The sequence below is a fragment of the Coccomyxa subellipsoidea genome, assembly GCF_000258705.1.
Source record: "Coccomyxa subellipsoidea C-169, whole genome shotgun sequence".
NCBI lineage: Eukaryota > Viridiplantae > Chlorophyta > Trebouxiophyceae > Coccomyxaceae > Coccomyxa > Coccomyxa subellipsoidea.
The window spans coordinates 3,112,771-3,133,533 of NW_005178042.1; the positions used below are offsets into that span (position 1 = coordinate 3,112,771).

At 51.3% G+C, this 20,763-nt stretch overlaps 5 protein-coding genes across 5 annotated transcripts; 3 read left to right on the forward strand and 2 right to left on the reverse strand.

Moving 5' to 3' along the window:
• Positions 1-532: 532 nt before the first annotated feature.
• COCSUDRAFT_55647 (NAD(P)-binding protein) lies at positions 533-5,953 on the forward strand (the record flags this gene model as incomplete). The annotated part of the gene is made up of 14 exons (XM_005652145.1): positions 533-715; positions 979-1,038; positions 1,173-1,340; positions 1,640-1,717; positions 1,881-2,000; positions 2,220-2,282; positions 2,543-2,682; positions 2,970-3,070; positions 3,446-3,623; positions 3,981-4,134; positions 4,480-4,572; positions 4,900-5,025; positions 5,402-5,467; positions 5,867-5,953. The coding sequence occupies 14 exons, from the start codon at positions 533-535 to the stop codon at positions 5,951-5,953; spliced, it is 1,617 nt and encodes a 538-aa protein (XP_005652202.1).
• Positions 5,954-6,332: 379 nt separating this feature from the next.
• On the reverse strand, positions 6,333-9,999 carry COCSUDRAFT_39263 (hypothetical protein; the record flags this gene model as incomplete). Its single annotated transcript, XM_005652146.1, has 7 exons — positions 6,333-6,507; positions 6,769-6,956; positions 7,430-7,506; positions 7,808-8,018; positions 8,297-8,480; positions 9,489-9,619; positions 9,964-9,999. The coding sequence occupies 7 exons, from the start codon at positions 9,997-9,999 to the stop codon at positions 6,333-6,335; spliced, it is 1,002 nt and encodes a 333-aa protein (XP_005652203.1).
• An 865-nt stretch (positions 10,000-10,864) lies between these two features.
• On the forward strand, positions 10,865-13,445 carry COCSUDRAFT_34922 (Aldo/keto reductase; the record flags this gene model as incomplete). The annotated part of the gene is made up of 9 exons (XM_005652147.1): positions 10,865-10,897; positions 11,140-11,244; positions 11,358-11,414; positions 11,532-11,678; positions 11,901-11,951; positions 12,055-12,113; positions 12,320-12,470; positions 12,841-13,005; positions 13,290-13,445. 9 exons carry the CDS (start codon positions 10,865-10,867, stop codon positions 13,443-13,445), a joined length of 924 nt encoding a protein of 307 aa, XP_005652204.1.
• Positions 13,446-13,803: 358 nt separating this feature from the next.
• On the forward strand, positions 13,804-15,741 carry COCSUDRAFT_39265 (short-chain dehydrogenase/reductase superfamily protein; the record flags this gene model as incomplete). Its single annotated transcript, XM_005652148.1, has 7 exons — positions 13,804-13,866; positions 14,140-14,239; positions 14,331-14,392; positions 14,523-14,675; positions 14,798-14,857; positions 15,016-15,120; positions 15,559-15,741. 7 exons carry the CDS (start codon positions 13,804-13,806, stop codon positions 15,739-15,741), a joined length of 726 nt encoding a protein of 241 aa, XP_005652205.1.
• A 591-nt stretch (positions 15,742-16,332) lies between these two features.
• On the reverse strand, positions 16,333-20,093 carry COCSUDRAFT_55651 (hypothetical protein; the record flags this gene model as incomplete). The annotated part of the gene is made up of 9 exons (XM_005652149.1): positions 16,333-16,428; positions 16,696-16,926; positions 17,293-17,448; positions 17,839-18,024; positions 18,350-18,446; positions 18,824-19,104; positions 19,304-19,394; positions 19,557-19,638; positions 19,805-20,093. 9 exons carry the CDS (start codon positions 20,091-20,093, stop codon positions 16,333-16,335), a joined length of 1,509 nt encoding a protein of 502 aa, XP_005652206.1.
• Positions 20,094-20,763: the final 670 nt, after the last annotated feature.

Below are 20,763 nucleotides of genomic sequence, written 5' to 3' on the forward strand. Positions count from 1 at the left end.
CTTTTCTAGATCCGAAGCACGCAGATCAACTCCGTTGCATGCCGCGAGCATTCAATCCAAGAAGAGCGCAGTCCGCGCATCTGCTATTGAATCGCACCTAGGATACTGTTGCAGATTCAAAGGTTGTCCTGTCGAGTGCCTGTTATCAAGCGATGCATTGGGCGCGAACCCTTTCACCTTCGCGGCCATGCTGAGGTTCCAAAACTCGCTCAGCTGCCGCCTAAGAATTAACTGTTGGAAGTTCCCGCTCAATAATATGGCAAAAATGAATTAATGACAGCGTTTCTCGAAAGCGCACAATTAGATAAGGTATTCGGAGGGTGTCGAGCTGCAGGTGCCTCGCGTGATGACAATGTGGACTCTCGCATGAAAGGAATTTTGCCCGTAAAAGCCCGTATATTCAGCCGTGGACGAACTCCGAAAGAGCATCCGACATTGCAATCCTTCACGCCTTTAAAACAGCAGTACAAGTCAATAAAACCGTTCTGTCATCTTCTTCCTGCGCCTTTCACAGTGAAAGATGGGTGCTTCAATGGAAAATGGAGTCCACAAAACCGGCCAGCCCGACACACCTGTAGAAGTCCTGGTAGATGTGCTGGGCAAAGCCTTGCAGTCATCAGATATACATGAAGTCAAAGGGTTATTGGAGAATGCGTACAAGCTTGCGCACGGCCTGGATCCCTATCTCGATGCCATCTCGACGCCACCCTCGGAGGTGCATGCCGTGCATCGCCTTTGAAGAGCCTGTCATTTTTTATGATTATACATGCAGATGATGGAGATTGTGTCCATAAAACAAAAGTAGAGTATGAAGGGAGACCGTATCAAGCTACTTGCTGATTCGCTTGCTGATAAGCTGGCCAAAGGACTCATTACTCCACGATCCTACCTATCCAGAACTGTCGTGGATGGCACTTTACCCCTTGAAAGGTCTTTATAAATAAGAGGAACAACACTGATGGGGAGAGTTTTGCACAGGTGTGCCAGGAGCTCATCCACGCCTCTCTGGATCACGATTGGGCTGAGGCCCACAACCAGGTGAACTGCATCCTAATGACCTGTACTCTAACAATCTCACTGTCCTTGCACGCTTTGATGTAACACGAGGTTGACATCATCCAGACTTTCGAGCTAGCATTCTGAAGTAGCCTGGCGTTTGGCTGACTTGGCAGGGCAAGACACAGTTCCTGCAGAAGAGGGAGTGCTGTGCTGGGGCGCTGGAGGGCCAGCTCATAGCCACGCTGTGCAAGCTGGCCAGCGCCAAGACAGTGCTGGAAGTTGGCATGTTCACTGGGACAACAACTCTGGCTGTAGCACAGGCTCTGCCTCACGACGGAAAGGTAACTTGCACAACTTCATTACTCCACACTTTTCCTGCCAGAGGGAAGATGCGGTGCAGACAAGCTGCATGAATAGGCTGCCACATGTCCTGCCCTTTGATGGACTCGCCAGAGATGCAAGCAAGACCCACCGAACACTGGGCACGGTGCTAATTCCTGTACTGTCCCATTGCAGCCGGGGGCGATGCATGCGCCCGTTTGATTTGGTGTTCCTGCAGATCAAGTGTTTCACCTGCAGAATGGTGTTGAAGAGCCGGTGGTGAGTGTTTGAACAGCTTGGCTGTTTTTTATTTTTGCAGGTGTATGCTTTGGAGATTGAAGATTACATGCGCGAATTTGCACAGCCGTATTTCCAGCGAGCGGGCGTCTCTGACAGGGTAAAATATTGGTCCATTCTCATGTCACCTGCTGCTCACAAGCCTGCTTGACAGCCACCATCTTTTGCCCTTGCAGCAAAGACTGCAGGCTGTGCACCGCTCATTTTTTAATGCCAGTTTTCAATAATATACCTGCACAGGATGTTTTTGTATCTGTTGACAGGTGGAAGTGGTGGTGGGTCCTGCCAGCAAGGGCATTGCACAACTAGCTGCACGGGGCAATCGCTTCGATCTGGCATTCCTGGATGCGGACAAAACCGGCTATCTCGGTTACTACAACCAGGTGCTCTTCACAAGGTTGTCAGATATATTTGAGATCCCAAAAGGACAGCTGAAGAGGTGTCCATGGCTGGTTGGACTGCATGCGATCGCTTGCATGTCTACAAATGGATCTCTGGATCTGCTGCAAGTCTTGTCGACGCCCTTTAGCACCGTTTGTGTCTGCCCTTTGTTGGAAGCCACTCAGTGTCTGATCCTGATTGTCCGCTTCTGTTCCGCGCAGCTGATGGACCTGAACCTCATCGTGCCTGGAGGAGCCATCATTGTGGACAACACACTCATGAAGGTACGGATCATCTATGTTTCAACTTGGAATATCCTTCCCCCTGAGCTGCAGAAAAGTTATTCTGCACTTTCCCAGCTTGTATCACTTCTTATGCACGCGCTATGCATTCAACACTTTTACTGATTGCAGGAATGTGCAGATCGTTGAATAAAAGACCAGCACCCGACAGTTTGACACCTGTCACCACTGGGCTTACTGTGGTATCGCTCCAGCTGCCAGCAAAGTGTGAAGCCAGTCTTCATAGTGGGTGCCTGCTGCAGGGGCGGACATATTACCCAGGAGGGGTGAAGGATGAGCTGGCGGATGCCATAAGGGAGTTCAACGAGGTTGTGCGCAAGGATGCACGAGTGGACGTGGTGGCTCTGCCTTTCAGGGACGGCGTCAGCATTATCACCCGGCGGTGCGCACTATTTCCCTTTTGCCACTTTACAGTGGGGATGCATTGAAGCACCGCTGGACTGAACCTAGCTTTCGCGGGCTAAAATGCGTGAAGCTATGACGAAATTGTTGTCAGTGTGATGAAGACCGTACAGCCCTGTGCTCTGTCTGATATGCAAGACGCCCCGCCCCTTGGGCTGACAGATTATTGTTTAACGTGGTTGCGGGGAATGCATGTCCTGGTGAGAATCGGCTTTCTTTGTATCCATACTCATATTTGTTACTGAAACAGCCGGTGGATGTGCACAGGCGGGACGCCTCAGCAGAAGCGGATGATGTCATCACCGGCACAGCTCACAGCCGCATCCTGCAGCGCCTGAAGCTGAATGGCAAAGTAGCCCTCATCACAGGTGGGCGCACGCTGAATCGTCGCACTCCCATGCAGCTCTTGTCAACATGTGACACTCTCATGTAGATGATTCCATTAAGACCGCTGTTTGCTTTGCCAGGGCATGTGTTTGACGGTCTCGAGTGCAGAGCTGATACCAACATGACATTAGCACTACAAGCTGTTCTTGCAAAGCCGTTTTAGACATAGGGACGGCAATTGCTGCAAGTGAAAGGGTTCAGATCAGTGTGGGGAATCATACAGGGGCCGGGTAGGGCAAAGGGCAATCACGTGGATTTTGTGAGCCACAAGAATGCACCATTCATGCCAAGAAGCAACATGGGAACTTCATTACTGCAAGCAAAAGGGCTTAGAGGAGTATGTGGGGTTGAAACAGGGGCCGGGCAGGGCATAGGGAGGGCATTTGCGCATGCGTTGGGAGAGGCTGGGGCGGCGGTGGCGGTGGCTGACATAAATGGGGACGCCGCAGAACGCGTGGCTGCTGAGCTGGCTGCCAAGGGTGTGCGCGCGATTGCCATCACTGCTGATGTCACTCAGGCCAAAGAATGCCAAAGGTGTGTGGCCTTTGCTTGAAGCTGGATCATGAAGCATTGCGTAAGCGGGTCGTGGTGATCATTCCAAAGGAGATATCCCTTTGATCTTCCCCGCTGTGCACGAGCAGGGTTGGGTATGCAAACGCACTCACCTGGAACGCTGTTAGGCAGAGATGAAACACCTGTTAGACGAAGCAAGGGCTGCAGCTACACTGAGGATCATGCTCTCAGGCGCAACAAGTTGCGGGAGTACATTTTCCGGTGATTTGGGGGTGGTGCATGCAGCTTGCTACCTAGTAAAGGCTGTGTCTCCTCTGCATGAACTGCATATTATAGTTTGGAAGATGGGCTCAAACTTGCCGGCTTGCCAATGCTCAGGATGGTGGACACAGTAGTGGAGAGGCTAGGAGCGCTGGACATAGCGGTGAACAACGCTGGCGTGAACTTCAACAATGCAGCAGAGGACACGCCTGAGAACGAGTGGGACACCACCTTCAGCCTCAACACCAAAGGCCTCTTCCTCTGCTGCCAGGTGCCCCAACTTCATCCAGTAAAATCAACACCAGAGCAAGCGACACAAGACTAGAATATTTTATTGCCAAGCGCTCACACCCATTCCAATGACTCGAGCTAACCCCTTGAATTGACCTGCGCGGACGTTCTGCCATGCCTGCATGCAATGACACCAATCCTCATAAAAGTATTCAGAGTCTTTGGGAAAAAACAGGGGATTTCCAGCGGCAATGAGCACTCTGTGCCAATTTCACTTCTGTAGCAAGGCATTTTGGGATCCCACATAGATTTAGCCGTGTCAAGTGTTTGCTTGACTCTGTGGCCCAACAATGCGGCGCTTTGACTTGTGGAATATTTCGCGCAGGCGGAGGGACGGCACATGCTGGCGCGCGGCCGCGGCCGCATAATAAACACGGCGAGCATGGCGAGTCTGCTCGTGCCGCATCCGCAGAAGCAGGTCTTGACAATCTCACATAACAGAGTCCATGCAAACCGGCTATTATGTCGTAAGAGCAGAATTCGATTGGGGCGAGCAGAGCTTACACCCAGGAGCCACGTGGCAAGCTGTAGCACACCCTGCAAAGCATGCCCGATAGGGACACGTACCGATGTGAATGAGCTGCCTTCTAGCAAACTGCATGCAGGGGCGGAGCCAGTCTCTTAGTACCATTTGTGTTACATTTCCTGCAGCTCTAGAGGTGTAGGATATGTCCAGCAAGACGTGATGTGTCTTACTCCAGCCTGTACTGATGCAATGATGGTGAGATGATCGAACTTGCTGCAGATTGCGTACAACGCGAGCAAGGCGGCGGTGGTGAAGATCACGCAGACGCTGGGCGCGGAGTGGGCCGGCCGCGGCCTCACCGTCAACTGCATGTCCCCCGGCATAGTCAACACCGCCCTCATACAGGTGTCACATTCAATGCAAAAATTGAGTTTCAACTGAAATGCATGGTCCTGCTTGCTTTGCCCTGCCTCCTCTGCACCGGGTCCGTTGAAGCACCCTGCCTGTAATATCCCATATCCTTTGCGCAGACTCCATCACAGGACCTAATTAGGATGGTTGCTCTTAGGTAGTGCAAATGCCTTCCTTTGCTGCTGAAAGGAGAAGATTGCATGTGGAAATGCTCAGCAGCGTGCTGCAGCTCACAGTATGATTGGCCTCCAGTCGCCATGACATGTTGTCTGGCATGACAAGTTGACTATCAGGCTGCCAGAAGGGTTGCATGGAATTGAGCTGGCGTATCAGGAATGACTGGCTGATGTGGCTGTGGGTGCATGTACAGTCTGAGGCGCTGCGGCCGCTGGCGAAGGAGTGGTTGCAGCAGATTCCCATGGGGCGCCTGGCAGAGGTGTCCGACCTCCAGGCAAGTCCCTCACACCTCGCTGAAAAAAGAAAACAGCGATGCCCTCGAGTGCAGGGTTTTACTGTGCCTCAGCAGGATTTACAGGGCTGCCAAGACAGCAATTTCCAAGGTTTCTTAGCAATCCCAGGGATAGCTGACCTGCCTAGTAATTTCTGGCAGTTATGTGTGGCAAAATCTTCTGGGCGGACCATAATCGTCGCAGAACCCAGAAGCATGAGGATCCCCCTTGGATGGCAAATTCTGCTGAGTGATTACGCCACTTTGGCCTGTGGCTGTTCACAACCTGGGCTCAGTGGAAAGAAGTACGCCTGATGATGCCGCACTGAGCCTTGATGAATGGGAGATAATGGGAAACAACACGCAAAAGGTATGGTGTGTGTGCAGGCGGCGATTGTGTTCATGGCTTCGGATGCCAGCAGCTACATGACGGGGCACAACCTTGTGCTGGATGGAGGCCACACTCTCTGGTAGATAGCATTGATGCAGCGACTTAATGAGTATAAATTATGCCTCCCTGCTTTCTGGGTGTCTTTGGCATGAGCGACATGACGGCCTTTGGGTAGAGAACACCTTCACCGAAGTAGATTGTTTGTGGTTCTCACTTCATCTAGGAGTATTAAGATTGTTAAGTTAACAATGTAGCTTAGGATGGCTGAACTCTGCTGCAATGCTCATCTTGAGATTGACCTAGACAAACGGCCATATTCATACCTAAGATGATCAGTACTGTCAACCAGTATACAATTTAATACTGTAAGAATCTTAACCCTTCACGGCTCTTGATACATGATCCGCCCGTTGCACCCATGTTGGGCTCTGCCACTCTAATAATCCCTGACAAAATCAGCTGCTAATCTTCACTGCGCGCATAAAAGCTTGCCAAGATACATGCACCCATGAGAGTGGCGCCACCCACCCAGCCAAGCGGCCCCATCTGCGTCTCCTCTCTGTTCACCAGCAATCCTAACAGAATAGAGATGACTGGGTCCATCGCCAGAATCACCTGCCCGGCAGACGCACTGATCCTGCACCAGCATCCCATATCTGCAATCAGCCAGATCTCACAATTCTGAAACACTCTAGGGCTGCAAGCTGTTGTATGGGCCATGCCAACAGCGCTGTGTAGATCATAAATAATGTTTTCTTTTGGCGCCTCAGGAAATCCCACATGAGCAGCCTTGATGCGCAGCAGGTCATAAGTCAAGAGGTGAACACTGGTCAGTCAACATATGTCAACAAAAAATTTGAATTCAATTTCGAAATTTTGCCAGAACAGGTGCACGCACCTGGCCTGCCCGGCCACCTGGGCGGCCTCGCCGGTGCTGTACTGCCCCACGGCAGGCCACAACAGCACCAGCCATGCAATCGGATCTCTGTAACCTTCCCACAGTGTCACTATTGGTTCGCCCTGCTGCACTTCAGACACTGCTGCCGCCCCCAGCCACCCCAAAGACAGCACTGCCATTGTCATCACCTGCAACATTACTTTTCAAGTTTGAATTTCAAATTTGAAAACACAGGAATGATTGCTTCTGAGGTATAATGTGCGCAACCTGCTGCCTGAAGGGTCCAGTGTCAAATATTCAGGGTGTCAAGAATGACTTGTAAAAAGCAACCCGGTTGGGGCCCGCTAGAAAGGCAGGAGCACGAATGAGGCTACAGCACATTGACTGGATTTGTCACCTTCAATTAGATTGAAAAAAATTTGCCATCCAGAAAAGCAGTACAAAAGAAAGATTCCAGAGTAAGCCGGTTGTGAGAGGGAGGAGCACGACAGAATGTGCCACGCAGCAGCGTGCCCACACAACCAGATTACAGGATAGTTCACTGGAATGGCAAATGCATGGGGAATGTATTGCGCAGCAGGAGATGCACAAGGAGGGCACGTGCCTTGAAGGTGCCGAGAGGGAACGCCGCGTAGTTTGGGGCATGCCTGCTTTGGCGCACCATGACTATGGACCACAGGCACGCTGACATCAGCAGCACCAGGTCCCCCCACACCTCCGGCTGGAATCCAAAGGGGCCTGCACATGCACCAAAAGTTTACCCTCCATTTCCTTTTACTGTAGTCTGTGTGAAAAGCCCTGACAACCTCAGGAGAGATTCCTTCTGCAGCTTGGCATGTGCATGAATGGGGCATGATCTTAGGAAGCTCAGAAGCTGCGGAAAAGTTACAAACACTGCTGAATGAGCTGCCATGCATTTGCTGATCAAAATGACAGCACGTCCTTTCCAAAGAAAATTTTGATGAATGAGCAAGCGCCCTCACATTGAGGAGCGCCTCCTGTGAGCAAAAATATTGAAGATAGAAGATAATTGATATACCTGCAGCTGCCGAGGCGCCAGGTGCTCCAGAGGAGGTGTGGGAGGGGTCAAGGCTGATCATAACAGAGCCGGCAAAGCCGAGCAGCGATCCGGCCCACAGCCCAGCCGGCACGGCCTCGCCGGCCACGGTGCACAGAAGCGGAGTGAAGATTATTGAAGCGCGGATCAGAAAGGCTCCCTTCGCGATCGTTGTGAACATGAAGCCGTAGATCTGCGCCAGAATGCGGCAATTCAGCCTCCTTGTTGCTATCAGACACAAGCCAGCCTGATCTGTTTTATGTGCTTTATGAAGGACCCGCACTAGATGGCGAACCATACAATGCCATTCCACCCCTCACAGCCTTGCATGCAACGTTGTCAAGGCCTCTATCCTTTATACTATCAATATAAGGCCTCGATCACTCTTTGGGGCTGATCAATCGTACACTAGAGGTGCTCAGAATGGTGCATTGTCAATAATGTGTCAGCAGGCAAATGCATGGGACCCACCATGACAGAGTTGGCCAGGAACGCCAGCAGACCAAGCTCAGCCCCGGCCCAGCGCAGATTCTTGGCGCGCGAATTGAGCGCCCTGGCCAGAGGCCTGCCTATTCTGGCCCCCAGCCTCAAGAAGGGCTGCACAGCCGGCTCGGCTCTTGACAACGCTCTCCTCACCCCGGCCCCCACCCCTCTCCTGCCCTACACACCCCTGTCTCATCTATAGCCAGATTTGAAGTTGCTCTGCAATGTACAGTTGGAATTGAGGATTAATTCCCCATGAGGGGCTTAATGATGATACTGTAGCCAGTGGACTCCGCATCACATGCTTGCTGCTGACAAAGAGCACTAAGTTTTGTTACGCAGAAGCCTCTCCACATACTTCACTTCAGGTATGGCCCAAGACAGACAGTGCAGAAGACTTCTGACACAAGATTCACACCTCGCTGGAGCTTTCTTGCAGGACAGCGCTCTCAAGGGAGAAGGAGCTGCCGTTCCTCTCAAGCAGCCCGTGAGTGTCTGACCCCCTGCGGCGCATGCCACCCTGCGAAGCACACCCCTGAATTTGGTCTATAAATCTTCACTTGCAGTGTTACTCAGCAGCATGCTGGGTTCTGCTTTTTCGCACAGGTGTGTTTGTGAGTGTGAGCGGTGTGCTTTGATTGTGCGTGTATGTGCATGATTGTGCTTGCGTGTGATTGAAGCAAGCTGCATAGAGGTGTGGGCATGCAAAACTCCATGCCTGTTCCAAGCCCTTCTTCCTGCGGCACCTTCTTTTGGCAAACATTACTGAAACGAGGTGCATGGAGATATGTGCAGATAGACTGCGTGCCTGTTCTGAGTCCTCTTTGCTGCTGCCTGGCCCCCCGCCCTGCCATTCCTCATCGTCGCTCGTCCCTGCCAACTCGTGGCTTCCTTCCTGATTCGCTCCCTTCCAAAAGCTTAAGCCCCCTGGCCAGAGCACCCTCTTCAACGAGGCCTGCCTGGATTCGTGAGGGGACAACGTCTTCAACCAGACAGCAAACCAGGAAGTTGATACCTATAAAGTCCTGGAAGACATGAACACCCATGTCTTGTAATGCGCTATCAAAAACTGCACAAGCCAAGCATGTCCCAGTCTTGGGAAAATAGTTAACAATATGAAGTGCTTGTTGCAAAAGACATGCGCCGGGCTGGTCGGCAGACCGCACCAGAGATTACACACATGATGACGGCTGCAAAGCCGGTCTGCGCAGCCGCCAGCACGGGCGACGCAGGAGGGTGCGGCTGCAGGTAGAGGTATCGCAGCGCCACCGGCGTGGATGCGCATGTCAGCGCTGAGTATAAAATCAGCACCTGATCAATCATAATATTGATCATGTTCACTCGCCTTTCCTCTAAGTTGTGTGGATGCAAATAAGATGCAGGTGAAGGCTGCTCGGATGCAAACTCTTGTTGCACTCGCCAGATTCAAGCAAGACTCATCAATTGTGGGCACGGTGCTCGGTGTTTAGACCGCCCCCCGCCAGCCCGAGCCATGAATAAGCATGCCCGAGTGATAGAAAGCCCCGCAGCTGCAGAGTGCAACCTCACTTTGCATGCACACGCCATCCTAGCGACGCGGTCATGCGGGAGCTTCTTGTTCGACTGCTGCACAGAGCAAGATGCATCAAACACAAATGCGGTACAAAGTGTGGCACCTGTCCGGTGATGGCCGCACTGCGGTCAGGTCCCATGTCGTTGGAGCCTGCCTCAGCAGCCACATGCAGCTGCCTGTGCCAGCAGTTGGTGCCTCCTCTGGTCGAGGAGCTGTGTAGAGGAGCCTTCCTGCAAAGGTCCAGGTCATTCGATCCAGAGTACCCCAGGATGTAAGGTTGCTGCACAGGCCTGCACAGGTCCAAGGATATGACGAATCTCTTGTTCAACAAGTGGAAGGGAGATGAGGAGAAGCCGGAGAGAAATTTTCGTTGTTTTTGGTTCATGAGTTGATAAAACACCCAGCTTATGCTTTATTAGTGTCCAAGATGCCGCGCACTTGTGACCGGTTCACATCACATTACGCATTGGCAATGCATACTCTACAGAAAGACAGATGCGCACCTTTTTCTAAATGCGAATGATATCCGGTTTCTGGGGCGCCGAGAAAGATAGTTGCAAGTGTGAGACACAAGCACCGGCTGGATCTGCGGAACTGCGAGTCTGCGAGTCTGCGGAACCTTCAGGCGGTGCACATGCTCCGCTACATACAGATCGCAATGCATGAGACTGTAAGAAGAGCCATGTGATAGGTTGTAGTGCTTCTAATCTGACTCGAGACCAGGACACACAATGAAGAAAGCGGTCCAGTCACTCCAAATTGCACCACGACAGCCAGGATAAAGCAGACAACTCCGGTACGGCCTGATCGAGCCCGTTAATACGTGGGTGAGATTTCAGCGCAAGAGAAGGATAGCCGAAGGTTGTACATCCAATTGTACTTATTCTGTGCATTTTTACACAAGCTCTCCTGGGAACTAGCCGATCATAACTGTGATGGCAAATATTCCGAGACAACTTCTGGTGCCTGGAAAGCCGGAATCTGCGAAAGTATCAATTTTAGGGATGGGAACTAGTCCTTTAGGTCATGCTTACGGGGTGTGTAATACAATCGCCAATCTTTTTCTTTCTCAATCAGTGTGCCTCAGCGGCGGCATGCCATGTCCTGAAAATTCCCATACGTCACAGTACATCACATTGCTGGGACAAAGAGTCCCAATGCCATACGTTGAAACCGAATGTCTGGCGTGGCCCATCCGCTGCTCGATTGCTTTAAGGTGCAGCAGAACTAAAACGGGATCGCTGGCACAGCCACTGACACACATTTCTGTGGCCTGCAGACCCCAAATGAGGATGCAGGTATAGCTGCTGTGAAGGAGGCGTATCGATTGGGGATCAATTTCTTCGACACAGCACCGTTCTATGGTTCTGGCTCAGCAGAGCGGGTCAGTCTCTGAACCCATCCCTCTCCCATTTTACCATGTACGCAATTCCCCTGCTGTGTCATCTTTCATCTGCACAATAGTAGATAACTTAATCTCATGTTATGACTTCGCAGTTGCTTGGTAGAGCTATCAAGGGACTGCCTAGAGAAGACATCATCATTTCGACAAAGGTCTGACCCGGCCCCTCAGCTAAGCGCTGTCATGTGCCGGCATGCTCCTTTTACCAGACACGCAGAAGCACCAGAAGGTATATATCTAAGCTTACGATCTCTCACTTTTGGGAGCAGGTGGGCAAGTATGGGCCAGGGCAGCCGGTGGACTTTGGCGCTGACCGAGTGACTCGTAGCGTGTCAGAGTCCCTAGAGCGCCTGGATGTGGATTACATCGATGTCATTCTGGTGCATGATGTGGAGTATGCTGACGATCTCCAACAGGTGATAGATCAGCACTTGGTTTCTTCCACAATGGCATTGCCAATGCTCATCATGTACAGTGCTTTTGATGCGCTCCAAGTGAAGCACCGCTCACCTTGAGGGCATGATGCCAGGATGAAGGCCCACAAGCAGACCATTTATTTATCAGCATTTTAAAGCTGTTTGCTCACACTGGGAAGCATGGTCATCTTCAGAAATGAAGCCGATTTTCTGTGTGTGCAGATGATCAAAGACACGTTTCCGGCGCTTGCAAAGCTGAGGGATGCGGGCAAGGTACATTCCTCCTCATCTCACTGGTACACAAGTTTTCCTTCCGGCCTATAGAGAGCAAGCATTGAAGAGGGGTGCTTACTGTGCTAGCGCTGGTGGTGCGCAGATCAAGTACATCGGGTTCTCAGGCCTGCCGCTTGATGCTTTCACCTACATCCTGGACAAGTGCCGATCTCTTTCCCTCCCCAAACCTCAAATTGCACCCAAGAGCACTTTCTTCATGCATGGTTGAGAGAGCCGATGTGCCCCAGTGCACTTTCTTCTTCATGCATACTTGAGAGTCGTTGTGCTCATATCATATGCGGTATCTTCTTGAATCATAGTCCACGGCAGAGAGTGCTGTGATGTCATGAATATGTGTGTGCATACAGGGTGCCAAAGGGTACAGTGGATTTGATTCTGTCATACTGCCACAAATGCCTCAATGACGACACCCTCGAAGACCTGCTGCCCTACTTCAAGGAGAAGGGTGTGGGTGTCATCAGCGCATCAGTCACCTCCATGGGCCTCTTCACCAAACAGGTCTTCCCCAGAGATCTTATACATTTATATGACGTAATTACTTCACGCTTATCCTGCCAAGAGGCAAGCTGCGTCTGCCGACAAGCTGCAGCTAAAGGCTGCCCAAATCCTACCCCTTGTTGATCAATGGATCATGATGCGCCAGGATCCAGCCAGCCAGGGCCAGATATTATATAATAGACTCCATTTGACTCGATTGGAAAAATTCAAATAAGATGTTTATTTCTGCCAAATTGTATCAATTCAAGTTTGAGTTTATTGCTCGACCTAACTGCCAGATTGTGCAGGATTCTGCAAAGGGCCATCGCTGTTCAAAATTAAGCGAGTCAACTATGCTGGGAGTGTGAGGTTTTTGTTGCATGCATGCCAGGGAGCGCTAGACTGGCATCCGGCGCCCAAGCCAGTGCTGGAGGCAGCGATAGAGGCCAGGCAGCGAGCTGCAAAACACGGCGTCGACATTGGAACTCTGGCCATCAAGCATGCTGTGAAGGCGGACGGCGTCATCACACTTGTCGGCATGAGGACACCCGAAGAGGTGAGGGCTTCTGGGCGAGTTCCTTTCAATTGTTTACTACGTTGGAATCCCTTGCCTAAGTGGTATCATGACATTACATCGTTGCATGATCCCGGAAACCTGCTATATTTAGTTCACGAATCATTCCCACATTGCCAATGGCCTATATTGCCAATAGCCGTCTGAGACGTCCGGGCAGCTTGGGGATTTTGGAATTTAGTGTCTTCCAGACAGTTGGTGGGCTGCATACGGCATTACTCAGATGACATGCATGTGAAATGACAGGGAGTTTTGTGTTGGTTCAGGCGCAGGCGGATGCGCAGATTGTGCTGGAGGGGCTGGGGTTAGTCAAGAGCAACAATGCTGATGCTGAGGAAGCTGCCATGAAGGAGGTCACTGAAATTCTGAAGCCTCACATGGGTGTCACATGGCAGACTGGCAACCCCAACAATCGGACGTGATCATTGCAGCAATTGAATTTGCAAGAGGACCTTGCTGACATTGAATAGATCAATTTTAATTGTAGCTCCCTGGGGATCACGGCTGCAGGCTGCTGTGTAAAGCAACTGTAAGAACCTGTGCAACTCGACCTGCAAGTATCTTGCCCCTAGAAAACTTCAGTTTTCAAACCTACTCATTTGACGCTATCAAAAATTTAATTTTATTCATTCTGGCAATGCCGATGCCTTCGTGGCAAACCCGGTGATGGCAATACCACCGTGGCAAGACCAGCAAGTTCTTTCGTGATAATAAACAAAGCGGCCCCAATTTATAAGCTCCAATCATAATACAGCTTTGAACTACCGCAAGACTGCAGAAATGGCAGCAGAGGAGGGGAGGCTCGCTGTGGTCGTGGGGGCGAACCGAGGCATCGGCCTGGAGGTGATGATCTACGGCATGTCTCTGCTCCAAGAAGCCAATCAGTGGAGGCAATGTCACATCAAAGCCACATTTGAAATCAATACAACCCATGATTTGGATTGCTGAACATCACGGCCAAGTTCCCTTAGCCCTCCAGTTGAAGCAAAAGGCAGGCATGGAACAGAGCTCTTGCAAAAGAGGAGTGGGTAGGTCCTGGGTCACTCACCCGAAGGTTTAGGAATATATAAATACGTACTACCAATTGATTAGCATCTGAATCCGATTTTGCCACAGATTTCCAGGGAGCTCCAGCAGCGGGGCTTCCAGGTGGTTGCAGCATGTCGCAAGTCCAGCAGCGAGCTTTCAGCGCTGCCCTCTGTCACTGTGGTAGAAGGTGAGATATATCCAGCTGAGTACCATATTATGGCTCGCAAAGAGCAGCCTGCTGCGATACAGTGCTCAATATACCTCGTGTGTGGGAGCAGGAGTGGATATTGCTTCCCAGGCTGGGTGTCAGACTCTAGTAAGTGCGTTGCATGGCCGCAAGGTGAGCCTCAAATGATACCCTCATGCATCAGCATGTCTCTGTCGACGGCATGCATGCTTTGATCAATTCAGAAATATAAGGCTGCTTTGAGGTCAGAAGGGAGAGTCTGACTCACTTGAACGCTCCACAGGTGGCTTTACTATTGGTGGTTGCGGGGTACCAACACTATGAGAAACTTGGGGACTTAATTGCAGACGGCCTGCGTATCCATTTTGAGATCAACGCCATCGGGCCCATTTTGATGGCCCAAGCGCTGCGCCAAAACTTGGAAGCTGGCTCAAAGGTTGGGCCTTGACCATTGCTGCTGTCACATGCTCTTCTTGCTGAGCAGATCAATCCTGTCTTTAGTATTTTACCTGTTAAGGACAGAAGCCGATCTGACTGGGCTGTTTTTATTTGGCACAGGTTGTTTTCCTGGCTAGCAAGATGGGGTCAATTGGGGATGGTCGCACTGGAGGCGGCCTGGTGCGGTCCTTCTGCCTGTCAGCACCCATATTTTATTTCTCCCCTTCATGCACCTATTACCGCCTGGAAGAGCTCTGCTTTCTGGGGATAATTATCCCCTGCATGACACAGTCCCTTGAGCAGAGCTGTAGGCTGACAGCTGGGTTGCTCTTCTGCAGTACGGGTACCGGATGAGCAAGGCAGCGCTCAATTGCGGCGGTGCCACGATGGCCAGGGACCTGAAAGGGGACAACATCGCCGTGGGCCTCATACACCCTGGAGCGGTGTGTCATTCCCCCTTGACTCCCCTGCCTTAGCGTATGAGATACAAAAACAGAAGAGGACTTCACAATATCAGTCCAGAGCAGTCCTGCTTGCGGCGGCTGTAGCAAGATAGTAAGATGCGAGAAGTAGAACCAGGATACTCTGATTAACTTCAGAGGCTTTTGAGGACACAGCCTGAAAATTGTCCTGATCCAGCCACGCTTGTATGCATGTCACAATGTGGCCATTTAGGTCTCCTGGGCTTGGGGGATCATTGCATGGTGCTGTATAACGTGCACTAGCGAGGCAGCCCTTTCTCGTATCGCTGGCGCTTGCTGTGCCTTTCTTCGTGCATTCCTAATGCTGAAGTGGTCTGTGGTCCATAGTGGTCCGTGTTGCATCTGTGGCTGAGAGGTGTGAAGTTGGCGTGACACGAGCATGTGCGGGCATGTGCACAGGTGGACACAGACATGTGCCGGTCAGTGCGCGCAGCCATGGGCGTGCCGGAGAAGGACCGCAGCAAGGGGCTGCTTAAGGCGGATGACAGCGCCCAGAGATTGCTGAAACTTGTGGATGGTCTGGATATGACCAACACTGGCACGTTCTGGGCTGCAGACACCGGCGAAGTGCTGGCCTGGTAGACCAGTGTAGAGGGGTTCAGAAGCAGTCAATTGTTTCACAGGGGTTGTGACATAAGCAACCCTTTCAATGCCGTTTCATTTCTCCTCTCGGACATTTAGCAACACAGGATGCAGAAACAAACTGGCTTGTTTGTAGAACTGCATCTGGTAATTATTTCCGACAAATTGATGAAGGCATTGGATCAGCCCTCAGAAGACTGGAAGTTATCTGACTGATTGGGATGTATACGGACTTCTGATTAAAAGTGCTGCTAGGATTTACATGCCTATTCCAATGCCTGTGAATAATTCTATTATTATTGTTACACGCTTTTCCTGCCAGAAGCAAGGTGCGTCTGCAAACAAGCTGCAGTAAAGGCTGCCAAAATCCTACTCCTGGATGGACTCGCCAGATGTAAGCAAGACCCAATTAACCGTGGGCACGGTGCTCAGTATTATATCGCCTCCCGCCAGCCGGGGCCTGAGAATTTACTATTAATAAATGTCCTGTGAGCTGCATCTTTCAGGCTCTAATGCTGTGGTGGCCTAATACAAGAGCAAATCTTTGTCAACAAATGCAACACAGCCCGCTCTGATCAAATTCAAGGCTGCTCAATCTCCTCCCAACTCCACCAGCTTGCCAGTGCACAGGTCCACTTTCTTCCATGGGTTTCCCCTCCTCAGGTTCCTCAGCAGCAGCGCCGGAACCTGCAAGCAAACAGACGGTAAGCATATCTGCTCAAAGACACAACCTGCCCTTTTTATAAGCATGTCTGGATCTATCCCTGATATCACATTCCACAAAATCCCAAATATCCAGCTCCTGGCCACCAATCATATCAACGCTTGAGAATTCCCTGCGAGCTAGTATAGTAGAAGATAATTCCTTAGAAAAAAAAAACAAGAACCCATCTGTCTTGTTTTAATATGAATTTTAGAATGCAACGAAACACATCAGAGGAATGGAGAATCCACCTGCATGTAGTGCAGTCCCAGGAAGGGCAGCGGGTCACACGCATCCAGCACAGCATCGGTGCAAGTCACAAGCTCACGGCAGTGTTCCGCCACAGTGCGTGCAGCTTCCCTGAAGCTGCGGCAGCTGGGCAGGCGCACAAACAGCAGCTCTCCAACCTCGTTCCAGATCCAGACCACGCGGCGCGCGCTGTTGTGCGGAGCGAATGGCGCCTTGCCGTGAGCAATCACCGCCTGCAGTGCATTTTGAAAGCACATTTGACAGCCTGGCAAGAGAGATGTGCATGCACAATTGGAATGGAGCAAGTATGCATTCGCTATGCAGGCTGTCAGATGGTCTGTTGCTACACAAGAAACAAATAACATGGCGGACAAGAGCTGCGTGTATTTAGGTGGTCTGCGTGAAGGAGTCTCACAACGGCGTGTCTAGTACAATATCAGAACGGGCCAGCAGTGTTATCATGCATCCCTTCTTTGCAAGTCATGTAATGTTGTGTCTGACTTGCAGAGATCAAGCAAGTGCTGTGGGTTCCAGCGGGATCCATAAAATCTCCAGGGGAATATGGGGCGTGCCTGGGGGTTGAAGAAGGCTTCAGCCACGTGGACGTGGTCGTAAAAGTTGAGGAGGATTGTGGAGCAGCGGGGGTTGCACTCGAACGCGTACAGCTGCCCGTCACTGTCGTCCTTCATGAAGTCAAAGCACAGCTGTCCACTCACCTTGGTCTTCTTGCAGAAGTCCCTCACCCAATCCCAGATCTGGCGCCCACAGCAGCACATTTCATTTCTTTGATCTTTGTCGTTCCATGCATAGCTTTTTGCATGCATGCATGCTGGGTGCCCCCGGGGGTCCTAGCCCGTGCATTCCATCTTCATTTGTGCACTTGCTCAACTCTCCTCACGGGATGAGCCAAAGCTGCCAAGAGCAATCTCAGAGCAAGCATCGCCAGCATGCTTGGTTGCAACCAACTCCCTGACAGCACAGCATCTCCCTTGCAGCGGGGTCAATTGTGCCTGCAGCATAACTTGCGGCAATCCCTTGCCCCTGGCAGGCACTTGACCTGGAGTACATAACCTGCCTGCGTTTCTTTGCATATTCGTGAAGAAGCATCTTCAATCATTCTTAGGAGATACTGGTGAGCTTCATACCTGCTGGCTGTTGATGTGGGCATAGTCTAGGCAGGAGAGGCAGGCCTCGTTATCAGAATGCATGACCAGCCGGCCCTCGTGCGCGACGCTGTAGCTGCTGTACTCGCGCCCGCTCAGCAGCTGCTGCAGCTGCCACGGCCTCGCCTCTGATATCTCTCCCATTGTCTTGATGTAATCCACCAGAGCCTGCAAAAATTTTGGCACCCTGAGACTTGATTCACTGCAGCAAGGGCCGCTTCTGGAGACCTAAAGAGTGCTGCTGGCGTGATACTTGTTTCACTGCACCAATAGGCACTTCTGACATGCTGCAAGTGCATGTAAATGGACAGTCTGGACGCAGCAGCACTGAAGCATCACATTATTGACATGCAGTGGGCAGCCACGCCAAAGTTTAGAAACATCAGACAGCTGAGCTTCACGCAAACAGATGCCAGGGTGTAAATGGTGATGTCCTGCACATGTCGGAAGCTGACAGTCGAAGAACTGAGAGCAGGATACGACTGGAAAGAACCTGTGGCTCGCAGGGGAGCGTGAACATGTCGCCTCGGTGGGTGGCTGCATAGTGGATGCTCTTCAGCAGGAACCTCTTGCCCCCAAACACCTCCGGCCTGCTCACACAAACCCCAACGAACATCATCCACCTGGGAATATCCTGAATCATGCACGGCAACGACATCAGCTGCAATTTAAGCAATGTGCACACACAAGGGCTGCCAAAAAATTGAAAAAATTGATTTACGCTTGCTTGAGACTAAACGCTCTGCAGGGAGCATCTGTTAGTGCCTGGTCTACAGCCTGTCCAAAATGCAGGCGGCGTTCCCCTCATTCCCAGCACTTGCTTTGCCTATGCTGCATGGCCTGTCCGCATTGCTCTTTGTCTGAAGTCTATTATTTGCATGTGTACCTTGCAGTCCTCTCCCTATCACTGGCGCTCGTCTTGCTTGCAATGCACGGCATGTCTCCATTTCTCTTTGTCTGGAGTCACTTATATGCAAATGAGGCTTGCCTTGAGTTGAGCTCCATCAGCTGCTGGGGAGAGGTGACAGGGAAGGCTTTGGGCACAGACGCCCCGATGCGCTGACAGAGATCACTAAACTTGATCTTGTCATTGAGAGCCGCCACTGTCGGCGCATCTGCAGTGCAGTAGCGGATTCCCAGAGTCCTGCTGAGCCGCTGCGATGCCAATGCCTCGTACACACTGTACTGTGCAATTGAGACCGGCACAAATAGCTTCGCCTTCTCTTCCACTGCTATCTTCTCCATTGCCTGCACACATCAATATTGTCCATTGTCACCCTGTGGCAAGTGCAGGAAGGCTCATCAGCTGGAGCACTGCAGGAATCACAATTGGAATTGTTACACCATGAGGCAGCCCTTCCTCCCTCCTTGGCGCTCGAACTGCGTTGGAAATTTCCCCCATATTCTTGGTTTGACTAACAAAGTATGTGCTGATTGGAAGCGTCACCTTCAGGTAGCCAACAGGGTCCATGTTGGGCAGTGGATAAGTTCTGAAGGCGGCCACGCAGCTGGACCATCGGGATCCTGCTGCCCAGTTCCTGCATGCAGTCAGCATACTTCAGCACCCTCAACACCCAGTGAACACAGATCTTAGCAAGCATAGAGAGCTGGGCTCGCTGCTTTGTCTTTATAGCTGTGCACATTCATGTGCACAGAATGAGAGGGCGCAAAATGAGAGGTGCACAGAAAAAGAAGCTCACTTGTGAACATCCACGAGCACCACTCGCCAGCCGGCTCTGTGCAGGTGCCGGCACATGTGCAGCCCCTTTGAGCTCTTTGCCCCTGCGCGCACACACACACCATGCATTGACAGTGTGCATTTTGCATTTCTGCCCAGTTTTCCCTGCAGTGAAAGTCCGATACAGAAACATTGAGTCATCTTGGCCCTTGCAAGAAAGATAGAGGAAGGGATGCACACCACTGACAATGGCAGTGCCTCTCCATGCACTTGTCGAAGCGCCTCGTGCAACCCTCAGCCGCCGTTTCAGCTCATCCCCCTTTCTAGCCGCCAACAGGCATGCCCAGTCATAGGCAATACCCCCCGCCACAAGTGCCAGGGAGATGGGCAGGCTCCATGCAATCAGGACCAGCAGCACGAGTGAGCGCACGCGTGCCCACATGCGAGCTGTGAGGGGAAAGGAGTGTACTGCTGAGCGAGTCTTTGCCGCCTGTGCTGCAGCTCTGTCCTGCTGCAGGGCTTCCAGGACGTCCTGCACCCCTTGCAGATGTGAGTCCATGGGCTTGTAGGATGTGCTTGGCAGAAACGAGCATGCAATTCTATAAGTGGGAGATGAATATAGGGCAAAATGTGGCACATGTGTTGAACAAGAGACGGAGCTGTTGAATCAAGTGACAGAATGTAACAAACCTTTTGATTGTTTGCCTCAGGGCACATGCGTAGAACCTCGGCGAGGACATCGTCCTGTAAAGCGTGAGCCCCATCCCTCGACTCCATCGTCAAGCCGAACAAGCGGTTCAAGTGCGCTGAAAGGTCCTAATTCCTGGCTTACCAACGTCTATGGGGCTAAACAATAGAGTCTAAAGGGCTTCAAGATTGTTTCCGACCAGAAATAACAATGAGGACATCAAATCAGCACTTCCGGCATTTGATCTGACGACTGACAGCGGTGCGGTAGAATTATATCCTTCCTTAAAGAAAACATGAATTACATGACGAAATTAACACATGAAATATGTACACCCAAGAAGTGCAATATCACTCAGGGCACGCTCCACAATATAAGGCAGAGAGACACGTCGACTGTCGAGAATTGTACTGTGGTACAGGATGTAGGCTTTCTGGGTGCCGATTTCTAATTCTGAAATAATGTTGAAGATTAGGAGAAAGGAACTGAAGTCCCAAAGTCTCAGTAGAGCGAAATGATACCCACAGCTGCATATTTCGGA